This window comes from Neovison vison, chromosome 7, assembly GCF_020171115.1.
Source record: "Neovison vison isolate M4711 chromosome 7, ASM_NN_V1, whole genome shotgun sequence".
Classification (NCBI taxonomy): Eukaryota; Metazoa; Chordata; class Mammalia; order Carnivora; family Mustelidae; genus Neogale; species Neogale vison.
In genome coordinates this window covers 95,036,628-95,059,874 of record NC_058097.1, presented here as the reverse complement: position 1 = coordinate 95,059,874, position 23,247 = coordinate 95,036,628, and the positions used below count along the sequence as shown (strand labels likewise).

Genomic DNA, 23,247 nt, shown 5'->3' with positions numbered 1-23,247 from the left:
TGGCAAGGTTTATCCACAAATCCGTAACCTGTGCACTTCTACCTTAGGACATGTCAGCTTTGTCGTTTCACACTCTGATGACTGAGGAGTGGGGATTAAACATGGATGTGATCGTAGCCAGGTTTACATTGTGTCCAGTGGATTTTCTTCCAAAATTGAAGCTGTGGCCTGCAGGCTTTTAGAGAACTAGTCCCAAGCTAGCTACACAATCTGCTCTTCCTGGGCCTTAAATACGTGCTGGGCAAAAGCAATGTTTGTTGTGGGACTCTATGTTGCATTGCATTAGAAACAATTGACAAAATTCATTGTTGTTGTGTTGTGTCTCGCCCCTTCCCCCCACAATTATCACACATGCTTTTAGAGCATGGCAATATAATTTCTTTCCTGTTTGAGAACAGTGAAGAAAGGGGCAAAGAAAGGAAGGAAATTGGCCCTCCTCAGTGGACAGTCTGGAATGATGGTTTCAAAATTTTAGTGGACCTCCTCCACGCACTTGTTTTATGTTCGGATAGTGACACCAGTCCCGGATGGATTGACTACGCCTGTGTAGGCTTTTGTGCTCTGTAGTTACCACTGTTGTTCCAGAACATGTTCTGTCTTTTACAAGAACCTTTGGGGAAAATATCCAAGGGCAAACCTCCCCTGTCTTCTTTGCAGCCAGTCATTTGACTGCAATGCTTTGTTCACTAGATGAATTGATAGAACGTATTGAAGTTTATCATAAGTTTTGGTTTGCTGAAGCCACAAATTTGGTGCCCAACCTTGGTATTCAGATGAAACTCCCTGAGCATGTCCGCAGAGCCCAGCAAGACAACCTGGAATCTCAGCTGGTGTCTGAGAGGTCCTCAGGAAATTCTAAGTGTCCAACAGTGGAGCACACTGTTCAGGGACTGAAGGAGTCTCAGAACAGCACCTGGAATCTCTTCCATGCTTATCTCTGGTGCCTTCAGTCATGGGGCAGATCCCATTTCATACGCTGTGGGAGAGCCACGCCGGTGCCTACAGAGGTGGCTTGCCCAGTCCTGGTGGGCTCTCAGCCCCGTCGCACCGTTAAAGAATCAAGTGGGAACACAGAGGGGAAGGTACAGTTTCCATCAACCACTTACAAAGCCCTCCACCTAACAAACATCAATTTTTTCCCCAATGTTTGTACATTGCTGAAGGTCCCATGTATTTCTGTGATGAAGGTTGAGAATGAATACTATGAAAAATAAGGCCAAGTGTCTCAAAGCGTACCTGAAGAACACTTGGACAGGCCAAAGGTGAGATTACTTGGCTTTGCGTAACATGAGTTTTGACCTAAAACATGACCTGAATTTAATAATGGTGGACACAGATATCAGACTCAGTACAGTGAAGTCAGAGCTTCCCACAGATAGTTCAGAAACCATTGAGACTACCTAAGAGACTTTAAACATAAGCTTTCACTTACATTTGATACTTGAAAAAATATGAAAGAAATTTCAAAACAGCTTCCAGAGAATCTGTAGATGTATGTAAGCCCTTTAATAACTGAATGTCTTGACCCTAGGCCTCTCATTGAGGACAGTGGCCATTGATAATCTATGTTTAATGGTCCCCGTTTGAACTCTTCCCACTTTGAAGTCCTGTTTTTTCCAGAAGACAGCATTAACAGTGACACATCACACTTCTGTGAGATCTTTGCTAATGGCACTTTGGAATTGGTTGAGGTGTCATTTTACATATTTTAACATTTATTCTTATCTTAAGATTTTATTTATTTACTTATTTGAGAGAGAGAGGGAGAGCAGGAGCAGGGGGTAGAGGCAGAGGGAGAAGCAGACTCCCCCACTGAGCAGGGAACCTGACGTGGGGCTCTATCCCAGGATCCTGAGACCATGACCTGAGCTGAAGGCAGGCGCCCAACCGACTGAGCCACCCGGGTGCCCCTAGACTTCATGTTTATTATCATTGTAGAGCTGATTGCTGGGTATTAAGTTACCAGTTCTTTGAAGAAATGAATTTTGAGGCAGTGTGGGAGGAAGGAATACATTTTATAAAATGTTAGCACAAGGTTCACTACTGAGCTCTGAATAGTAGGAGTTTTAAGTATGTTGTTAAATATCTGTAATGGACAGTTTAAGGGAATTACCAGACGGTGAGAGAAACACATCAGCCCCCCAAACAAGAATCTCAGAATAGGTTTTTGTTTTTAATGAAATGAACTTAAACAAGTTACAGTTAAAGTTTGAGTGGAACAGCCTGCTTTTGCTGCTGGTCCACATCTGCTTGCTGCTGTTCACATTCTTTTGTGGAGGTTGTATCTTCATAAGCTTTTCAGCTGGTGTGAGTCGAACACTTCTGTTGCATGGTCAGGATGGGATCTGAGACCCTGGATATTGACAACTAATTTGCCTGTTTTCTTCTGTCTTTTTCTGTGTCTATCTACTGCCTCATCTTAGTTTATAACAAAAACTCAAAAGACCTACAAAAATATTTTGTGGTTTGTCTAGGAATAACACAGAAAATATTGCCCTTATTTTTGGTGAAGACAGTAAGTTTTGTACAGTTTATTTCAATCTAAGTAAACTATGAATTTTGTTTTTTAAAAAGTATTACCCTTAAAAGGTTTTTAAAAAGTTTTTATTTGAATTGGAGTTAGTTAATGTACAGTATAATATTAATTTCAGGTGTACAGTGTAGTGATTCAGCACTTCCATACGGTACCCAATGCTCATCATGACAAGTGCCCTTCTTCATCCCATGACCTGCTTCACCCAGCTCCCTCCTACCTCCCCTCTGGTGACCATCAGTATGTTCTCCATAGTTAAGAGTCTCTTTCTTGGTTTGCCTCTCTCTCTCTTTCTTCTTCTTCATTCATTTTATTTCTTAAATTCCATATGAGTGAAATTATATGGTATTAGCCTTTCTTGGAATAACTTATTTTGCTTAGCATAATACTGTCCAGGTCCATCCACATCATTGCAAATGGTAAAATTTCACTTTTTACAGCAGAATAATATTCCGTTTGTGTGTGTGTGTGTGTGTGTGTGTATCTCACATCATCTTTACCATCCATCAGTCAATGGGCACTTGAACTGTTTCCACAATTGGCTATTGTAGATAATGCTGCTGTAAACATCAGGGTGCATGTATTGTTGTGCCTGAGTTTTCGTGTCTGAGAGACCACCAAGGAGCCAAGCACCAATGCAATCACATGAGGGTTTATTGGACAAGCTTAAGCATGGGCCCAAGTATACTCGACACAGCAGAGTAGGGACTTGCACCCCGAGCCAGATTACAGTCAGAGTTTTTAAAAGCAGAGTAGGGGTGGGCTCAGCAGTGGGTGAGGCCAAAGGGGGTGTTCAGAAGGGCTGTTAGGGTAAAGAAGACTCAGGATATTGAAGGCCTGGTTACGATCAAGCCAAGGCCGTTTTTCCCTTTAATGAGGCACTAGCATGAAGACCATTGGGAGATTCCTGGTGGAATGTCAGATTCTTGCTATCAAGCGTCATTGTTAGTGAGATTTGGGTTTAGAAGAATTTTAACTTTATTTACTTTTCCTTCTACCTCAGCCTCCTTCAGTTTTGTTTATGGAGGAGAGGGCGACATTAGGGCTTGAGGAACTGAGTTATTTGTCTCTGAAAAATGGGCTAGACTCTAGGTGGGTAGAGCCTTGTTTTTCTTGGCCTCCATAGTATCTCTTCGATTTAGTATTTTTGTATTCTTTGGGTAAATACCCAGTGGGGCAATTACTGAATCATAGAGTATTTGTATTTTTAACTTTATGAGGAACCTCCATACTGTTTTCCACAGTAGCTGCACCAGTTTGCATTCCCACCAATAGTGCAAGAGGATTCCCCTTTCTCTACATCTTCACCAATACCTGTTGTTTCCTGTGTTGTTGATTTTAGCCATTCTGATAGGTGTGAGGTGCTATTTTGTAGTTTTGATTTGCATTTTCCTGATGATGAGTGATGCTGAGCATCTTTTCATGTATTGTTGGCCATCTGGAAGGCTGCTTTGATAAAAGGTCTATTCATATCTTCTGCCCAATCTTAATTGGATTATTTGGTTTTGGATGTTGAGTTTTAGAAGTTCTTTATATATTTTGGGTACTTATCTTTTCTTGGATATGTCTTTTGCAAATATCTTCTCCCATTCTGTAGGCTGCCTTTTTGTCATTATTTCCTTTGCTGTGCAGAAGCTTTTCATTTTGATGAAACCCCAATAGTTTATTTCTGCTTTTGTTTCCCTTGCCTCAGGAGACAAATCTAGAAAGAAGTTGCCATGAAACTTGACAAGAAACACTTGAAAGACTTTTGTAAATCAACATAATCATGTAGTAATGTATTCTGTGATACAAAAATAATGTAAGACTGTCTATTGGACTATCTGTCCTTTTTTGATTTTTGGTTTCTTATTGTTAATAATGACCATAAACTTATTTGAAAGAAAATATACCTGTGTTTCCAATAATCAAGTGGCATTAGAGACCAAAAAACAACTCATGCTTCCCTTTCTCACTCGCCTATCAGACCCTCGTGTGCAGTGGCCGTCTCTCCTCTTCTGCATGGCTCTTTTCTATCCATTTAGGGTTGGAGTCAGGCAAAGATTTCTTTCATGTCACCAACCCTCCATACCTCCATAATTTTAAATAATCCATGAGCTCTGTGTAGAACCTTATGTACTCTGGATGTTCCCATCATCTTCTACTTTCTGTGCAATAAAATCATTGGGAATGGAGAGGGAGGCTTAAAGAAAGGAAGAGGGGACAAGACTAAAATCCCACTGTACATGGGAGAATATAAGAATTTCCACTTGCAGAATGCCTTCTGTGTGCCAGGAAATTTCTATATATGTTTTTGAAATCATAAAGTAGACGTTTGTTGTCCCCATGTTACAGAGATAGAAACTGAGACTCACAGAAATCGAATGATTCATCACAATTTTCAGAATTAGTGGTGGTTGAACTAGGGTCCATACCTGATTGTCTCCACTCACGTTAGTCTAAATCAGCAGACTTGCAGGCCTGAACCCAGTTCAAGACCATGATGTTGTGTTTTGCTTGGTCGGCCCTGCGATATGCTCCTCCCCCTCATTTTCATTCTCTTACATATCACACATGTACTTTCTTTTCCTGGATCAGTAGCATTTCGAGTTTGCAAATTCTGTCCCTGGTATAATGGATGATTGTGGGCTCTGGAGCCAGACAGTCAAGCATTTGAGCTGGGGCCAAACCAGTTACTAACAGAGTATGTGTTTCGGGCAAGGCTAAAACCTAATCCCTCCGTACAGACAAGGTTAAGCCATACCTAGGTCAAACAGCTTTGTAGAGATTCAAAGGAAACCGATGGAAAGTGCTTGGCATTTGGTAAATATCCATGCCCTCTGCAGTCCTTCCCGCCCTTATCACCATCCGCTGTAAAATCACTTTGAAACATGTCTCCATGCTCTGTTCCTTTCAAAGACTATTTCTAGAAATAGAGACTATGTCTGCATCTAGAGACTTAGGCTACAGTCTCCGTTGCTACTGTAAGAGAGTATCAGGCCAGCATTCTTCCGGCCTACTGAGGTGTGGAATGCCTACAGAGAATGCGAAACCAGCCTTCATTTTTATGTGTGAGATAATAGAAATATGCAGTAACCCTTTCATGAACCTTGGTCTCTTAACCATACCAAAGATAGACATATGTAAAAACAAGAGTCCTAACCGGGAGATGTGGAAAGGTTGGTGAACTATTTCTTGGGAGCTGAGTGTTGCTATGCTGATTTCTACCCCTTCCCTCCTCTGTCTTGGCCAAATGAGGATTGCCTTCTATATGGAAAAGCTCTGTGGACAGTTAGATGTATGTGTTGCTGCTGTTGGCAGTGGGGAGGGGAACTCTGTATATGTAGGTCACATTCTTAGGCAAGAAATCTAAGGGACAAAAATCTGACAGATGTGTTGGTGGCAGATGCAGAGGAGGGCTGCTCAGATGGCATGAATCTGCATTCCTTGACCTCATTCTGGGCAAGCATCCCTGAGGTCTCCCGCTGAGTGCTGTGGGCCGCACGGGGAGCTTGTAGCAGGCGGCTGCGGAGCTTCCCACCATTTCCTTAGAACTTTCCCTTTCAGTGAGCTCCTCCTAACATCTAATAATGAAAGACTCTGTTCTTGAGGATTTTTCTAGAACAGGAGCAGGCCACTCTCCCTGAGCCTGCCCACTCTACCAAGCGGTAGGCTTGGTGTCTCAGAGAATGAAGCGCTCTGGGGCAGTTGTTAGATGGACTTGAAAACTGATGTTGTTCTTGTGTTCCTGTGTTCGTGTGTTTGCAAATACCACGATTCCGTGTCTGAGCTGGATGATTCTAAGGCACGCATCCGATAATATTTCCCAAATTTCCTTGTGAGATGAAACTTTAGTGCTAACGGGCTTTGTGTTGTACTCCTTTCCTGGATGTCTCCTCTTCCCTCATTACCTTGGCCCTTTGGGAGGGCTCTTAGCAACTCCCAGAGAAATTAATGGCATTCACAGCCTTCCCTCGATGTCTGGTTCTGGAGGAGCCCAGACTAGGACAAGAGGCACTAGGAGAGGTCCAAGGATTCTCAAGGAATATACCCTTATGATAAGATTCTGGAACTGGCCAACCAGATCACAAAAAGGGCTCTATTATTGGTGGTGATAAGAGAGGCAACAAAAAGCCCTGGCAAGCTGAGCATCACAATTATGAATATTGTCATCTATGATGAGCTGGAATGGGAAGCAGGCTTCCAGAATATCTCCAGCATTTTTTAGATCTGGTGGCAGTGGTAATGATGACTGTGGAATTGGTGTTAATAGTCACGGTGGCACTGAAGGGAAAAGACCACCTCAGGTCAGCTAACCATTAAATTATTCTCCATGTGAGGCCCAGAGGACCTTTAATTCAACATTTACAGGATGCGTATTTCCTGTAGCTGCAAGTCAGACCCATCTGAGTGTGAAGGAAGTGGAGTTGCAGAGACTTGATTCTTAGCCCTGGCAAGTCTTCTTTGCTAAAGTCTAGGGCCTCTGTATGGTAGGGGCCTGGGCCTGAGACCGAGATGGGGAGACTGGGGAGTGATGTACTTGAGAACCTCGACTTAACACTTTCTCCTGAATCCCTTTCTCTGAAAATGGTTCCCGTCCCCCTTTGTTTCTGGGGAGCAGATTCTTCTTGCCCAGAAATCATGCAGACAGACACCTCCTAAGATGATACTTACCTTCTTCAAGGTTTTCCTATACTTGCTTCAGAGATTCCAGGACCGTAACTAGGGTCAAAACTCAGCTTGAAGTCCTGAGAAAATATTTTCCCTGCTCCAAGAGAAAAGAAAAAAGGGACCCTTAACAACAGAGCTGCAAGGCTTGGCTAAATGTCCTGGCAGAATCAGGAATATTTTCCTGTACTTTGAGGGTACTGCCCCAACTATGAGGAGTTTAAGGCTGCAGAGATAGAATTTTTCAAAGGCAAGCATTCTCCTGTGACATCAGGTTTAGTGTCCTAGACAGGACTACTCTCATGGGCTCTAATAGGCTGCTGGGATAGTTCCTCCAAGTTCGGAAAATGATAGCTTGCAGCAAATGAGATGCCATTAGTGTAAATGCCCAGCTCTCTTGCTCCTCATGTAGGGAAATTCTTAGGTGGGTGGTGAACGCTCCGTCCCACAGTTTTTCCTTAAGATTAAGGAGCTGGAAGCTGAAAGAAATTCCAGATTTCTGGGGATGAAGAAACAGTCACCAGAGACAGCTGAGGGAAGGGACAGCACAACAGGTCAAGGAGGACGTTCTCCATCCTGTGTCAACCTGAACATCCCTCGTCCCTAAGAGTACAGTCATCTTGGGACAGAACAGTCCAAGTGAAACTTTTCTATCCCTGTGCTATTTTTTCTTCTGCTGTGACACCAGAGAGATAAGAAACCATCTAGCAATCTATGGATGGGTGGTGAGGGAAAAGGAAGAGATAAACAAGTCAGAGAAATACAGAAGAAGTCAAATATTACTCCTTTTCGTGCCCCTAGGCTTGCAGTCTAAAATAAGCTACAGTTGTGAAGAAAGAGAAAATATGTGATTAATTGGTTTTTGAATTTTTATGAGTGTCTGAGAACAGATATTCTAATTACTGAATTGACCTTGTATTCTGATTTAAAAGGATATAAGAACGTCTTTTAACTAACGGTTATCCAAAAAATTATGGTACCTGTCAAATTTCTACTCAGCAGCCAGAAATTAGTACAGGGGAGTCTCTAAAGGTAACAGTGAAACAAACCAAAACACCAAGTTTCCTTTGAGTCCCTCAGATGTGTCTGTTCAGCATGTCCTTTCTACTACGTTGTTGCCTTTGTGTTCTTCTGAAACTCTCCAGCTTTTCTCCCCATATGTTCTGTTACAAAAATAAAAAGCATAGTTGATAGCAACTGACCTAGAGAAAGGTAACATAGGGTTCTGGAAGAAATCTTAGTTGTCTCATGTGTGTATTTCCTAGCCCATCATCCTTGGTGGTTGATAACTCCCAGGCTATTTTAAAGCCATATTGTAACACCGTTTCATTTGTTTTCTTTTGCAAGCAAAAAATGACTGCATAGACAATGGATGGGAAAAAAAGGCGTATAAGAGGCAAAAGGTTGTTTGGCTTTCTTTCTTGAGTCTCAAATACAGTCATGTTTGCTTCATAAGGAAGAAAGGAACAGGAGGGTTTGAGATGGCCACCCACCATGTGCACAAGTCACTTACCATCACTTTGTTCCCTCAGAATCTTCAAGAGCACTGAGTGTGCCCAGGAGCAGAACTGTGACCTAAACCAAGTGTTTCTCTCTTGCTGTGTATTTTTGTGTTGTAGAAAACACAGTCCAAAGCTGTAATCAAGTCTAGCGAGATCACTTCCTCTTTCTCAGCGTGAATCTTTGTTTAACATGGAAGGCAACAGTTTCTGTTGGAACACTGTGTGCTCCATCAGATGCTCTTGATTGATCCCTGAGACCTGATTTTTTTTTTTTTTTGGAATTTGTTATAGATTGACTTATTAGAGAATTCCTGATGGTCTCATTCCTTCTTGATCAAATTCAACAACTCTGAGAAAACAGCAATTAAAATTGTCATAAAATACAGGTAGGGCTCAAGATGCCCATCTCTTCCTTTGGACCAGTGTTTCCTAACTGTGCCGGGAGAAGCTGTATGTCTAGGGCAGTGGTTTTGAACTGGGGGTGATTTTGTACCCCCTTCCCTGTGACCGTTGGCAATGTCTAGAGCTCTTTTTGATGGCACCCCAGAGAGGGACACTGCTGGCACCCAGTGAGTGGAGGCTGGGGATGCCTCTAAACAAATGCATTCATTTCCTCTTGCAGCTTACAACAATGCTCCTTTATTAATGCACGGTTTTCTAGGTCAGGAGTCTGGGAGATTGGGAAGGGTGCTGGACCAGGCTATCTACTTAGAGTATCACAGGACTGAAATCAAGGTGTTGGTTAGGTTGGGCTCTTATATGGAAACTCTGGGGGAGAATCCAGTTTTAATCTCATTGATGTTTTTGGCAGAATTCAGTTCCTGGTGGTTTTAAGACTGAGGTCCCTATTTGCTTGCTGGCTGTCAGACATTCTTAGCTCCTACAGGGTACCCACCTGCGTTTGTGCATGTCCCCCTCCAACTTTAGGTCAACAACAGCATGTTGAACTCCCCCCAGCCCCCCTACCCTGACCTTGCGCTTTGAATCTCTGACTTCTCTTCTGCCACCAGACAGATAATATTCTTCTTTTAATGGCTCACCTAATTGGATCAGGCATGTCTGAACTATCTCCATAACTGAAGGTCACCTATTTGGAACTTTAATTACATCTACCAAAGTTTCTTCACTGCAGCCCTCATTAGCTTTTGATTGAATAATTGGAGGAAGTGGGGGACCATCTTGAGAATTCTGTTTACCACCACAGTCTATAATGCACAAGACAGTCTCTCACAATAAAGAATTATCTGACCCCAAATGCCAGTACTACTGAGACTGAGAAACCCTGGTCTAGATAGGCCTTTTTGCACGTGGTGGAAATGTTTTCAGCTTCTTTTTCTCATGAAGGGCCCCCGAAAGAAGCACTGGCTTTCTGATCATGACCCCAAACTCTCATTTTGAGAGTTTGTTCTGATCCAACAACTCAGTTGTTGATCACAAAGGTCTTATGAATTATTTGACACTGGCTAGTCCATCTGGCTTTACCCACTGACCGCTCTAGCCTCACATTCATCAGTCTGCACAGTTCACAGTCTTCTGTTCTTTGATGCAAGTGATATTTGATTTACATATATTGGGAAACGAGAAGAATTTTAGTATTTTTTGCTTTTGGCCAGATAATCAGAATATAATCATGCATGTAATTAGAATGCAAGTTCCTGATTACAGAGACTTTTCCTAGGTCACTGATACCCTGAGAACCTAGTGCAATTGGTGGCATGTGGTAGGGACACACTGTTGAAGGAATGACTTCTGCAGTCAGGGATAATACAGCAAGACAAATCTTGACTTTTGGTGCAGATACCCAGATTTAAATGGGTCTGAGGCTTGATTAGACAATCCTTTATTATGAGGCATAAAGGGATAAAGCATATGTTTATGTAACTGGAGATTAAAAATATCTTGATAGATATATAAAGTTTTGTAGGCTCTCAGCTTTTCTGAAACTTAGGACAGCCACCTGGTTTAAACTCTTACGCCCATATGAAATCTGAACACGCCTGATGGGTCATTCTAGTTTTGACTTGAAACTTTTCAGGTCGTGTCTCAGGATTTGGATGCTTTGGAATAGAAACCTTCAAAGTTTTTTGTTTTTTTTTTTTTCTGCTGAATACTCCCTAAAGAATTTTGGAAAATCATGGATTCCTTTGGGTATTTGAATTTGACATCTAAAATTTTTTAACCATCATATTTGTAAGGAATTAATTTCTGGCATTTCCCATATCATGTATATACTTTAAATATATATTTCAGAACATCAGATTGATAGATTTAGTTCATTCAGTTTGTATAATATGACTTCTATATGATCTATCAGATAAATGCAGCTCAAATTGTTAATCAAAATAGACAAATGAGGTTTACTTCTTGTGCAAAAAGTCTGGATTCATTTTTCAATTTAAATAAACTGGGATCTTTGTATGCCTGTGACAACTTCTCACTTCTAAATTCTCATTCTAAGATAAATCAATATACGGATAGACACAGAGCCTTAGAATGAGTCTGTCACGTGGATGAAATAAGGCATTGCCCCATCAATATTTCTTACAGATGATCTTTATGCTTTGCTGTCACCTTATCAGAAATTATACAATCTCTTGTTATTCCTTTGCTTTTATACCCTAAGTAATGCATGGTTGGTGAGGACTGGTGAATGTAAAGTTGGAGTGTTGACAAAGAATAAGTTTTAACCTTAGATAGAAACGTTTTAGGGAAAAGGACACATAGAGGTTGTGGATTTGTGAAATGATTCCTTGAAAGCTATACATACCCATTTACCCCTGGGAAAAAATCTTAATGTGCTCTCAGAGATCTGAGTCCCCCATTTTGGAAACTGCTGGCTTTGATGACAGTCTTCTGCATGATTAGAAAGGGCTTTCCAATACCGAAGTAGTGAATTGAAATATGCTTTCTACCCTTTATCTGTTCCACTATATTTAAGCTCTCTCATAAGTACCTAGAGTAGGATAAATTCATCTTCTGTTGATGATGCTCCAAACATTTGAAGATTCTCTCCTGCATCCCTAATGTCTTTCTATCTCTAAGATTCATATTCTTAGCTCCTAGAATTGTTCATTGTCTGTTACTGTTTTCAGTTCCTTTACCCTTATAGTTATCCTCAAACTTATCATAAAGGATGCTCCAACTTAACAAAAATTACCTGAATTTTGATGTCCAAAACAGTATAATGCTTCTACTGTCAGAGATAAAATATTAATCCTAGTAATTTTCTTTGTAGCCTAAGGAACTACCATATACTGAATGTTTAGTGTATGCTTAGTGCATAAAATAGCACTGCAGAGAAGATATTGTTGCTATTATTCTCATTTTACAGATGAGAAAACCGTCTAGAACTTCAGTCATTACTTTGCTTATTAATTAATCACTGGCTGGGCCAGCAGTTGATTTAACAGCAATATAACAGCTTACAGAGTGGAGGGATGCAGGGCCCAGGGTCATCCAGATAGATGATTGGGCAGAATGTCTGGCCCTGAACGTCCAGGTCCCTGTAGATCTGTGAGGAGCCTCATATGTGTCATGCTGCTATGGTCCAGAATGATGTGCCTAGATAACCTGGGCCTGGAGGCTTTTCCAGACTGGACTCTGCTCCACTCAAGGGCGTGTGTCGAGTGTCTGGTGGGTTGCTGCCAGGGGAGGGGGGAGACCTCCAAAATGGGGCTTTGCACATCCCCTCCTCTGCTTCAACCAAACAGCTGTGCTTTTCTTGATTTTACTTGTTCATACTTGTAGACAGCAACAGAGATAGAATTGAAATAGGGATAGAATTAGAGATACTGTGTGTGTGTGTGAGAGAGAGAGGGGTGGGGGGGAGAGAGAAAGAGACCACTAGCTATGAAAAGAATACTAATTTTGGAGTCTGCTTACTTAGTTTTGATATCCATAATACACTTACTATTAAGTGATTAAATGACCTGGGCATGGTCTTTAGCTACCTTGAGCTTTCGTTTCCTCACCTGACGTATAGCAGGGAGTCAGGGTTTCGTTGAGCAAATAAGCCAATGAATGAATGAATGAATAAATAAATAAATAATTTTATGCTTTGGCAAAAGTAAATTTGCAAGGTTAGGTTGAGGACTAATGCTATTGCAGCCTGGCACATAGTAGGTGTTTTGTTGATAATAATAATAGTAATGGCACTCCTTGTCATTATTGACTCAGTGGTATTTTTCTGGATTGATGTACCTTTATGGTACATCTCTCTGTGCTAGATGGAGATCCCTCATCAAAATGGAGTGTAAATCCTGTATGTTGCTGAATCTCTGGAGTGCACCTAAGTCAATAGGGCCATTCCTATTAGAAAGGAAAGACACTGGAAATCTCAGAAGCTTCTTGGCCCTCCAGTCTTGAAGGTGTGGCTTGAGAAGTTTGGGGGCAAAAACAGTGGCAGCGTGTTGTCTGGGAGAAGTCCTGCCATTGTCCCAGATGTTCCAGAATCACACAGCAGCTCCATGAGCTCAGTGCCTGCAGACACAGAGGTGTGCGTGCTACTGTCAGTGGTGTTCCTGGGGCTTGAATTCCACTACCCAGTGACATCTGAGTCTGTGGGCACATTCATTTTCTGGGTAAGAACCAATTATCAACCCACAGCCCATTCTTCTTGAAAGAGAAGGGGAGGTGGGAAGTGTGCTGGGCTTTTGACCTAAAAATTGACGTCTTTACCTAAATCATTTCCAGTTAAATACCATTGTCTTGTGGATCACGTTCATCTGCCGTAGACTGTAAATTCTCTAAGGTGAGACCTTGTCTTTCTATAGGTTGTGGAAAATGGTGCAGACAGTTTTAGCACTCATGGTAGAGCAGATGGTTATCATTTATAACAAAAGAAAAAGAACAATGGCAACCTACTCACACCTAGAAGCTTGGTGTGGAAAAGGAACCCTGTTATATTTATATTTATACTTATATTTATATGTGTATTTATATATGTAGTAATCCCATTACAACATATTGTAAAGGTATGCATGTTTCTCATTGGGAAAACCTGATAACTCATTCTTCCAAGTCTAGAAAACAGACTAGGGAGAGTTAATTCTAATTATGTAAAGATCCTTTGCTTTACCAGACAGTTTTTCTAAAGAGTCTCTTTAAATAGCTGCATCTCTTTTTGGAGTATTCAAAATTGGATTTGCCTTACAAAATGTTGATTAAACTCAACTTTTCAGGAGCAAAGAGACTGTACAAAAATGGGGCATTGCATGTCAAGTGTTATTGGTGAAGGCTCACTTAGTGATCACGAGGCTCACCATCCCATCCGCTGAGCCCATCTGAGTCAGAATGTCCAAATATGGCCAGTGGCTTTCACAGGGCATTGGGGGTCCTCATTCTAGGTAGGAAAACTAAGCCAGCATTGAGGCCGTTGGCCATCATTAACCATGTGAGTCCTGCAGCCACGGGCATTAATCTGTGCTCTGAATGATCTTGCATGATTCAGCATGTACTGGTATTAGCTTAAATAGGGATACTTTTTTTTTTATTGAGACAATTATGAAGAAAAATCTGATGGCTTTTATTCAAACAAATGAAAACCAAAATGTGGAAGAGAGATATGCATTTCTTACTTCATATGTAAATTGTGAGCAAGGAGAGGAAAAGGAGAAATTAGAGTAGGACCAGATAGGGACACAGGGTCCAAAGGGACCCCCAGATGACAAACTTTTACTCCCTGTGTCATACCCTCTTTTTTATAAAACCCTCTACTTGCAAGCAGTTAGGAAGGTGTCAGTCATTCCTGCTATCTCCCAGTTCAGATGGATAGCAAGAAAAAACACTATTTACTGCACCACTCCATTTTGCAGGTAAATATTATACAGGCACTAAATTAGACTCAAAGATGGGAAGAGAAGAAGACAGGGAGAGGAAAAGGAAATGCATATTTAATAAGACAAGTGAATGCTTCCAAAGATCATACCGTGTCTTTATGTGCTATTCCAAACTGGTTTCTCGAATAGAAAAATGAGAATACTTCATTTTAAAGTGGCCTACTGTTAACGAGATGCACTGTTCATACATTTGCAAGGGTCCTAAAGCAAGAGTTGATTCATCTCTGCCTGGATGTAGGTGGGGTGACGAGAATCTTTCAGGAAGTTCTGTCCACTGTGCTGAAAGGCTGTTGTTAACACTACAGCAAAGTAAGGGGGTATGCTCAGAATTTTCATAGCACAGTTTATTTCTCTACTCCTCTAAGTTATTTTCACCTTCCGGCCTTGTAAGCCTTGCATGTGCTTTGTGTGCTCACAAGTGTCTAGATTTCAAAAGAGAGAGTTTAGTATAGGGAGTGGGTCTTGGGCCTAGAGATGTGTATGTGAATGAGTGGAAGGGAACCATGAGTCAGGTGACCTGAGAGGTAACTTGAAGGCTCTTGTGGAGAGGAAAACAGTTAATTTGCATTGTTCGAAGTTAAATACATGTTCGGGTTTGTATTTAATGTTTTGCCATTTGTGTTCATAAATGCCCCTCTCATTTCTCATATTCACGCAGTTTCTGCTCAGAACCAGGCCAGCATAGACAGGTTTGCAGAGGAGAGCAATCCTCATCAGCCCAGGGAAAGGAGGAAAAAAAAAAAAAAATCGAATGTGTACCCTGCGGGGAGATGGCTCTCTAGAGTGTAAAAATGTGTTCCTGGGACCATGTGGAAGAGGGTTGAGGGTGAGGAAGCCGGGGAGCTGAAGCTTCCTCCCTTTCCAGGCTTAGGAGTGCCGAAGGTGGGTCTCTCATTGCTGGGTGCTGGGGTCGCTCCCCGTACCCCGCCCCAGGGAGGGGAAGGACCGGGAACCAGGAATGTGTGGCAGAGGCTCACTCTGCCAGGAGGAGATGTTAGGGTATGCGGGTGGGGTGGGGGCCTGAGGGGTGGCTTGGAGCCCTGGCAGTGGCTGCCTGACGTCACCGGCCTCTCTGGCAATAGGCTGCGAGCTGAGCTCCCCGAAGCGGCGGCGGCGGCAGCAGCGAGGCTTGGTCTCTGGCCCCTTCACTCCGCGCCTTCTGCAGCCGCCACTGCAGCCGCGCGGCGGGGGCTCCCTCCCTGCAGCCAGCTGGTGGCCCCAGGTAAGGGACGCGGTGCGGCTGAAGGTTCCAGGCTGCTGGGTGGTGGGGCGCGAGCGGGTCGGACAGCCCCGGCGGCCTGCGCAGGCACCCCTGGCCATAGCTTCGGCCCCCACCCTGCCCAGACCCGGCTTGGCGCCTCGTCTGTGCTCTGCAGTGCAACAGTTTGCAGCTGCCTCTCGAGCACGGCCAGGGGCTCTGCTGTGTGCTGCGGGTCTGCCTGGCTCTGGTCCCCGGGAAGAGCCTCGGGCTGGGGTTGGGGAGGCCAGAGGGAAGGTCCGTTCCCCAAACTTTGCAAACGAAAACCCAGACCCTTCCATTTCCAGTCCCCTTAGAAAGAAGCAGGATACTGCTGAGTGCGGGGCACAGGGAGAGGGAGAGAAGGGGGCGTTTGCGGGGATGTGCTTTAGCTGAAAAAGGTGTTTCAGCTGCTTTTCTTTTTCTGATTGGGGGGCGGGGGTATCGGGAAGAAGACTGTAGAATGGAGGGAGCGTGATCCAGCGCGTCAGCTGTGGTCACAGACAGAGGCGGAGTGGGATGTGGTTGCTGTGGTGTCCCCTTGGGAATGGGACTTAAGGGGCCTGAAGCCGGCCAGGGAAGAGGAGTCTGGAGGGGAAGGGAAGGGAAGAGAAGGCAGCACTGCGCACCCGGAGCCCGCTTGTTCGGCGCTTGGGGGTGGGTGCTGGGAAGGGTGGGATGCACAGGAAGACATCCACTAAGAGGGCGAAGGAAGGAGGCGAGTCGGTGCTCTGGGAAGCGGGGACCGCGTTCCCAGGTGGCTGTGTGTCTGTTGCAATTAGAAAGTTGTGGAGGGCCCAGGAAGGCTGCCTTATCTGCTGAGTAATCTGTCTCTCCGCGGTGCGGGCGCAGACCCCTTCCCCGCGAGTGGCGCGAGCGCGAAAGCTGGCGGCTCGGGTGCGCGGCCAGGGGCGGGCGGGTTGGGGTCCCCCGGCTGCGGAGAAGACGGGCAGCGCCCGGCCGAGGCAGTATGCCCAGAGGGCCGCTTTGCGGTAGTGGCTGATCCTTCCGGTGCTCCGCACTCCCCCGGCAGCGGTCGGGATCCTAACTAAGCCTGTTCTCTTTGCAGCCTGGTGCCTTGGGAGAGGAAAAGGGCGCGCGGACACGCGTTCCAGGCGGGGCCAGAGAGGATCTCCTGGGCACCGCTCGCTTCCTGGCCGGCTTGCTTGTCCGCGGTTGCTCTCTCAGTCCTTCGCTCGCGCGTGCATCCCCTCCCGCACCAGGGAGTAGTTTTGGGTGGCGTGGGCTCGTCCTCTTCTTTCCTGGTGGGAACGGTTGCCCAAGAGAGGAAGTCTGGTGGGCCCGGCCCCTCCCAGCCCAGCGCCGATGAGTGCCAGGGCGCCCAAGGAGCTGAGGCTGGCGCTGCCGCCGTGTCTCCTCAACCGGACCTTTGCTTCCCCCAACGCCAGCGGCAGTGGCAACGCGAGCGCCCGTGGCCCGGGCGCGGGTGGCAGCGGCGGCGGCACCTGCATCACGCAGGTGGGACAGCAGCTCTTCCAGTCCTTCTCCTCCACGCTGGTGCTGATTGTCCTGGTCACCCTTATCTTCTGCCTCATCGTGCTGTCCCTCTCCACCTTCCACATCCACAAGCGGAGGATGAAGAAGCGGAAGATGCAGCGGGCGCAGGAGGAGTACGAGCGGGATCACTGCAGCAGCAGCCGTGGCGGCCGGGGGCTACCCCCCGCGGGCGGCCAGGCCCCCACCCACGCGAAAGAAACCCGGCTGGAGAGGCAGCCCCGGGACTTGGCCTTCTGCGCCCCCTCCAACGCCTCCTCTTCGTCTTTGTCCCCTGGCCTTCCGCGCCAGGGTCCCTGTGCCGCTCCACCTCCCCCGCCGGCCCCCAGTCCGCAAGGAGCACACGCGGCCTCCTCCTGTTTGGACACAGCTGGCGAGGGCCTTTTGCAAACGGTGGTCCTGTCCTGATTGTTTAGCCCCCGCCTTCCCCGTCCTCGTTTCCAGCATCTTTGCCGTCCTCGCTTTCCCCCTCCGTCTTTCTTCTTCCACTTTTCCCTGCACACCACCCCCCCTTCTTTCCCGGTCTGCTCTCCCCTTACTCTGTTCCTCCTCCGCCGAGGCACTGTGCGGCATTTGTAAATACTGGGCGAGGAAAGTCTCGAAGAAGAAATAACGCTGATAATACTTTATTATTAATATTTATAGTAATTATATACTAATAACACAATCCAAGCGCATGACAAATCACCTAATTTCTCATTGTTGATGAAGGATGCGTCTTCCCTCTCCACCCTGCACCCTCCCCCCTACAATAAGGAGAAGAAACCGCACAAGCTACCAAATATTTTTAAAAAGGCGTTGATTCCTGGAGCAAAGGGAGTGGAGGGGGCCCGGTGTGTTGTACATAGCTGTCAAGTTAAGGTTCACTTACCTTCCCTCCCCGCCAAGCTTTCACTTTTCCTTCAGCTTCCCTCCCTTCCCTATACCCACCCTCCGCTGGGCTCAGGCAATACTATATTATAAAGAAAACGTCTACATTAAGCACCAGAACTACAAGAGGCCACAGAGACAGTCCCAGAAAAATGTGTGTGACATGTACCCATCTCTGGCCAGCCCTCTTCCTCAGCCCTTAGTTAACCATTCCCCTTTCTAGGACCAGGCATTTAAATTTACTTTTAGAAATGTCCCTCGCTGGCTGAAAATCTTTAAATGAGTTGAAAGAAAAGAAAGAAAGAGAAAGAAAGAATGAAAGAACAACAACAACAAAAGAAACTTTATTGCTTTAGCTCTCTGCCCCGCCCCCAGCTGTACACCTTTGACTTGGGGCGTCTCCAGGATTCACCAAGGATCCAGAAGCTGTCCAGCCAGGTGTGGTGCTGAAATTGCTTCCCCGGACTGGTTACTTTCTTTGGTTGAACAGGCAGAGGAGGGGCTGCTTTGGGAAATGACTATTTTAGCTCTTTGTTGGTTTCTTCTTTTTCTATAATCGGGTTTGCGTGTATTGGTTTTATTATTAAACATTGCATAAGTTACCTTTTTTGTAAAAAAAAAAAATTTACTAGGTGATGTACAGTACTGAAAGTGCAGTATCTAACCAACCAGAATGTTTCTGTTTCATTCTTAGAGCAAGTGCACCTTTGTTATATATTTATTATATTGGTACCAAATACAGAAGCAAACTCTAGTTCTGTACTACATCCCCCAAACTGTATAGTCTTGTTCTTCATTTCCAGCTGTTGATACAACGGTCACCACTGGATGAGCAATCCAGTGGTGCCGACCCGGCTTCTGCTGTTTCCAGAAGTGTTCTTTTGTACCTTATTCTGTAGTCGACTGTTATAAAAAGATAACACATATGTTTTCTTTTTTTTTTTTCTTTTGCGAATAACAGAAACAACCACAACAGAGAACAGACAAATAATGGATGTGCAGGAATGCCATCTATTAAAACATGGTTAATATTTAAACAGTGCCTGTAGTCCTGCCTGCATGCAGTTACCCCCGGATTCAGATGGGGGTATGCTTGCTTGTACTGTATGTGTTGGGGGGGCGAGGCTGGTGGGGGTATTGGGCGATTTGGATGAAAGGACATGCAAATTTCAAGGGAAGTTAAACCTGGTAACTACTTGTAGGATGACAATATTTGAAGCCTGTTCAGTTAAAAACTTGTGCCTGCATCCCAGGTGCAGTGAAGGAAGGGCTCTTTTCTCTTTCTCAGTCTGGCTTACCTGTATTGGCTGGATACACCAAAAAAGATTGAGAGAAAAGCAAAGTGAGAAAGAAGATTGATGTTTTTCTTCTCCCTCCTGATGCCAGACAAGGCCGTCTGTCTTAGAAATGGGGTCCACCTATGGTTATTTCCCACTTTGTTCCCCTTGAACTGATGATAGAAGGGGCCAGAAACGTGTTACAGTCTTAATTATATGCAGTGGCATCCTTTCTTGGGAACCAAATCTTCGACAGCTGTTTAAATGTTTGGACAATGTATGAATGCGGATGTTCTACAGAAAGCTCAACCGAAAGAGTTATATTAACCTGCAGAGTGTAAGGCGACCGACCCCTAAGTGCATCCCTCTTCTAAATAACTAGTAATTCTAGGTTTTCCGTCTTGGTTCCAGGCTTCTGTGCTCTTATGTAGAGAAGAATATTACCTATGAGGTTTTAGGTCAAGTTCCATCTGCATCTTTTATACAAATAATTTAACAAGCTTAGTTTTAACCACCCATTAGATATTCACTCACATCCTTTCCTGAAGTACAGAGGATCATCATTTAAACATGCCATGTTGTAATATTAGGAAGACCAGGTAGAATCTTTGGGTTCAGTATATTAAACAATGAACCAGACTCTCTCCAGTGCCTTAGTCACTCCCTAGTAATAGGTAAAAGAATGCAGTACCTCCCTCAGGCTGCTAGGGAATCCTTCAGTGCATCAGAGCTCTACATTGTACATCAGAATGACTAAGGCACTGTGAAGAAGAAAGTCCATTAATTTTTGTAGCTCACCCTCATCTAGCTGTAGCTCTTTAATACCTTATTACAGAATGACTTTCGGACTTGAAATTTGAATAGAACCAGGGACTCAGAAGGGAGCTTCCTCATTTCCAGTAAGCTCCCCTAAGTGTGTGGATATTACCTTCTTCCCCTTGTTTGGGGGCACTTCTTACAGTGAATAATTTCCCATTTTACTAAAGCAATAAGATGTTCTGTTGTGAGCACTGCTGGATGATGATTCCATTTCCTTGGTGCTGAAGCTACTCATACGTTCTTGCCTTATGAATCGCAGTGCATTCAAGGCATGCAATAATAACCCCTTCCAGGGAGAGCCGGTACACTCTAGGGGGTCATTATGAGAGCGTCCTATGTCAGAGTTCCCCAAAGGAATAGAGGACACAGGAGAAATGAAAGCATTATGTATACCATTTAAAAAAACATCCTGATACCTCTAAACATGGCACACATCCGTAACATGCTCTCATTGTGCACCTTTAAATCTGTATGCCTTTCTTCATTAACTGACTGTGGCTTAATATTTTTAATAGTGCTCTTTGTAAAGATGATGTGGTTTGTGAGTCAAATTCCATGCTGAGTTTAATATAGTCATAATTGTAAGCTTCTGATGGTGTCACTTGAGATTTTTTTTATGAGATAGTGAATTACATGAAATTCTAGTAACACCAGTCCCCACACCAAATTATTGCAATAAGCACATATCCGAGCAATTTGCACAGACCCTGTTTAGAACATTGCATCTTATTGAGCTCAGTTGTCAGTCTCAGGAGTTTGGGATGCTACCAACAGGGCATTTTGGATTTCATTTATATGAAACAAAAGGCAATCTGGAAATAGCTGCATTTATTTTAAGGATTTTGTTCACTGATGTCCCGTCAAATGAATTGCTTCAAATCCCTGCAGCTACAGCTCAACTTCCGCACTTGCTGTTCAGTATTAATAAGGTGGCATGCTTGATTCTTACTGTTTTTAAAAAATGAGAAAATTGGAGTGAGAAAACCATCATGTCAACTGTATGGGACTCTGAATCTTAAAGATGTAGATGAATATAATCTTCTTTAGAATTTATATACACCCATAGATATGTATTTATATATGCATACATTTTGTACAAATTTACAATGGACTTTTTGTATTCTCTTTTCTGTCATTACAAGAACGAGATGGAAACCAAACCATTGTGCCATCCTCTTATCCAGAGAGGATGCTGAGAAGTCAGATATATGCATGTACTTATTTCTCTGGGGTTAAATCTGAATGACTTTCTCTTTCTTTAATGGAAGGGAGAGTCTTGTTTGGCTCGGGGAGTTGGTAATTAGATAAGCTTCCTTTCCTAGTTAGTGACTCAAATGTAGCAATGATAATGAATTTGTGACCATACCTATGTGGTTTAAGTATCTAGATGGAAAGTAAAAATATCTAGAAGAGCTTTAGGGCTGTCTAGACCACAAAACCTGGATTGTGGCTTGATTTTTTTTATTTTCAGCCTATATGTTGTACGGAGATACAACTTATATCTGCATAGCTTCAAGGTAAAGTGAAAATTTAACCATTATCTGTTTAGTTTGGAATGTAGTTTTCGGAGAATATGGAGATAAATTAGCTTTAAAAAAAAAACTTTGGCATTGACCTTTTCCAACATTTCTGTCTATATCTATATTGAATTAATTAGATAATGATTAAAATTCCATTTTTTTCCATTGTGTAGACATGTGCTTTAAATGCTTTTCTGTGGGTAACAGTTGAGCAATTGCTAGTTGATATTATGTGGAAGTTGTAGGTTAAATTAAAACCAGGAGCTTTAATCTAATCTGTTCAGGATCCTCAGGTCCATTCCCCTGTGAATCTGGACTCTGAATCTGAATTTGGAAAACCACTTCTCTGGGCCATCCTTTTTGGGAATTAGTGATTTTGGCTCATAGATGTTTTAGCTCACATTTGAATGAACTAAGCTATCTATAAAAGGGTTGAACTGAACCTTAATGTGACTCTGATTTGGTTTCTGATTTACTTGATAACATTTGAGAAACAGATTTGATGACTTGACGTCAGTACTTACTAATGTCACCAACCAGTTGGTGCCATGTAGGAATGCTTAGCTAAGAAAAAGAATTTAATTAACTTTAATTGAGGACAATGTCTTGTCAAGGTAGTTCTACCTGTTTGAAGCAGAGACACTTGTGATTCCATTGGGTTGTTCCCATAGGGGGATTAACAACAACAACAATGACAAGAGCAACAGAAAAAACTGATTTTTGAACTCAAATATATCCAACAAACAGAATGAAATAGATATTAGAATTCATGGAAAATTTGTTTTGCTTTTCTATCAATAAAAGAGTTTTCTTGTTAATTGGCTTTTTGGACACTATTTCCTTCTTAATGTAGAATATAGTAAGATTATAAAATTACTCATGCTATTGCCCTCAGATGCTAAAAGAAATTAGTTTTTATTTTTAATTATTACTCATCAGAACTTCTTCACTTCAACTGCATCACAAAATGGGAAGTTTATAAATTTAGTATCACCCAATAAACTGAGATTAGCCGTCCTTCGAGGCAGAAGCTCTGGCTCTCTAGGTCATATACCTAGTCTTTCAGATCTCCTCTTTTCCGGCCTTCTCTGGTATAATCAGGTATGTGCGGAAAGGATATGGCTGACGTGATTTTGCGGCAGTGAGGGAAATGGGAAGCCTCACATTCATCTACATTCTTTGGGTCCTGGCTGAACTCCACTGGGGAGTGGTTGAATAGGACGGCTCTCCCATCAGAAGTGCTGTTGTCCTTTCTAGCTTTCATGACTTTCACCACTGAGTCTCAGACCCTGGGACTTTCTCCTGAGTCTCAAGTCATTTTCCACAGGATCTGTATATCCTGCACCCTGCCCCTGCTAGGTCCAGCAGGCTGTCACACTTTGTCCTCTTACAGATATGGGAACTTCTGGGTGTCTTGCATGCTGTTGACCTACTATTCAGAGGCATGGCCCCACCTGCCCTTGCCACCCCAGTTCAGCCAACCCTGCTCC

General features: G+C 43.6%; 1 protein-coding gene across 3 annotated transcripts; it reads left to right on the top strand.

The window, feature by feature from the left end:
• The first annotated feature begins 15,670 nt into the window (after positions 1-15,670).
• On the top strand, positions 15,671-22,581 carry C7H11orf87 (chromosome 7 C11orf87 homolog). 3 transcript variants are annotated; one of them, XM_044257691.1, is made up of 2 exons: positions 15,671-15,741; positions 16,826-22,581. In XM_044257691.1, exon 2 carries the CDS (start codon positions 17,083-17,085, stop codon positions 17,677-17,679), a length of 597 nt encoding a protein of 198 aa, XP_044113626.1. In that variant the 5' UTR covers positions 15,671-15,741; positions 16,826-17,082; the 3' UTR covers positions 17,680-22,581. The 3 variants fall into 3 exon arrangements, with proteins under 3 accessions (XP_044113626.1, XP_044113625.1, XP_044113624.1); XM_044257690.1 differs by lacking the exon at positions 15,671-15,741 and adding an exon at positions 16,075-16,157; XM_044257689.1 differs by lacking the exon at positions 15,671-15,741 and adding an exon at positions 16,105-16,413.
• Positions 22,582-23,247: the final 666 nt, after the last annotated feature.